Source organism: Diaphorina citri, unplaced genomic scaffold, assembly GCF_000475195.1.
Source record: "Diaphorina citri unplaced genomic scaffold, Diaci psyllid genome assembly version 1.1 scaffold14385, whole genome shotgun sequence".
NCBI classification, from domain to species: domain Eukaryota; kingdom Metazoa; phylum Arthropoda; class Insecta; order Hemiptera; family Psyllidae; genus Diaphorina; species Diaphorina citri.
The window spans coordinates 10,085-11,359 of NW_007391750.1; the positions used below are offsets into that span (position 1 = coordinate 10,085).

Here is a 1,275-nt window from a genome sequence, read left to right on the forward strand (position 1 = left end):
ACGAGTTACAATAAATACCTACTTAAAATTATGTTCAATAAGTAGGTAAATACATATGTAGGAATGTAGGTACTGTGAGAATTTTACTAATATTATGTACCTACTGTATGGGGAGTGTGAATCTCACCCAAGAGTGGGATACTTAAGAAAATGGAATGATCACACTACTTCGTAATACCTACCTAATTAAAATATAATAAATACCTATAGGTAATGAACAAAAAAATGAGTAAAGAGAGGAGACTGGGGAGGGAGAAATAGAGAGAGAGAGAGAGAGAGAGGGAGGGAGGGAGAGAATGAAAGAAAGAAAGAGAAATAAATAATACCTGATGATGCAAATGACAAGAAAGGAAGACAGATCATAATCTACTATCTACTAGAATTAAATTATACCTAACAAAGAAAAAAATTCCTAGGTATCTACCTATACCTACCTGAATGGAAAAAAAGTTACCTAGATCGTTTCCTTCCTAACCTAAATTCAATAATGAATAGGTAAGTACATAAAATTCCTATGAAATAATGGTTTAAAGCTGCGAAATAAATCATCTTAGAAAATAGAATCGCCAAATCCAACCTAGGTAGGTACATTACATTTTCATTGTTTCACAATAATGTAAAGCGCATTGCATACTCGATATAGTTTCACGGCGTTCATACAAATTTGCCATTAATGTCTGGAAGCTTAAATAATACCTACGCTGGAAAACGAAGAGTCAGGACAGTTTTAAGGAAGAAGACTAGGAAGAGGGTACCTACCTAGGTACAATAAATATAGTTGACCTACCTACTAAACTTGGTACCTATAAAAATTGCCTTCTCAATCAAATAGTTTCTCAGTAATAAATAGATAAAAAAATTAATCCTTAGCTCATCCTTAATGGGAATTCAGCGAAAACTCCTAATTGGAATCTTTTGCTCGAAGGATCCAGGGAGCACTATGGAAAGGCCAGCTCAGCATGACTTAGGTCAGTTCATGTATCTTCTAATCTTGTAAACAGGACATGATTCAGGATACAGGAACAGGATGCCTCACAGTTGGTCACTCTCCAACAAATAATCTGCCTCTCCACTAGCATTCTCCTGTTCAATCAATTCTGAAAACGAAAATACAAAATTGAACAATAATACCTAGAAATAGCAAAAGAAAAAAAAAAGATCCCAAAAAATTAAACAATGCACTTAGAAGTGGGCAAAAATAGAAAAACAAAGAGTAAGCTCAAAGTAGTGTCAATTATTTATTTATGTAGCCCCAATAGGACGAAAATTCCCTTT

General features: G+C 34.0%; 1 protein-coding gene across 1 annotated transcript in view; it reads right to left on the reverse strand.

Moving 5' to 3' along the window:
• Positions 1–1,097, reverse strand: part of LOC103523045 (trehalase-like) — a gene marked incomplete at its 5' end in the record, with an annotated part of 11,175 nt that extends 10,078 nt beyond the window's left edge. The window contains one exon of the mRNA XM_008488123.2: positions 1,047–1,097. Coding sequence (XP_008486345.1) covers positions 1,047–1,097 — 51 coding nt within the window. The remainder of the gene's footprint in view (positions 1–1,046) is intronic.
• Positions 1,098–1,275: the final 178 nt, after the last annotated feature.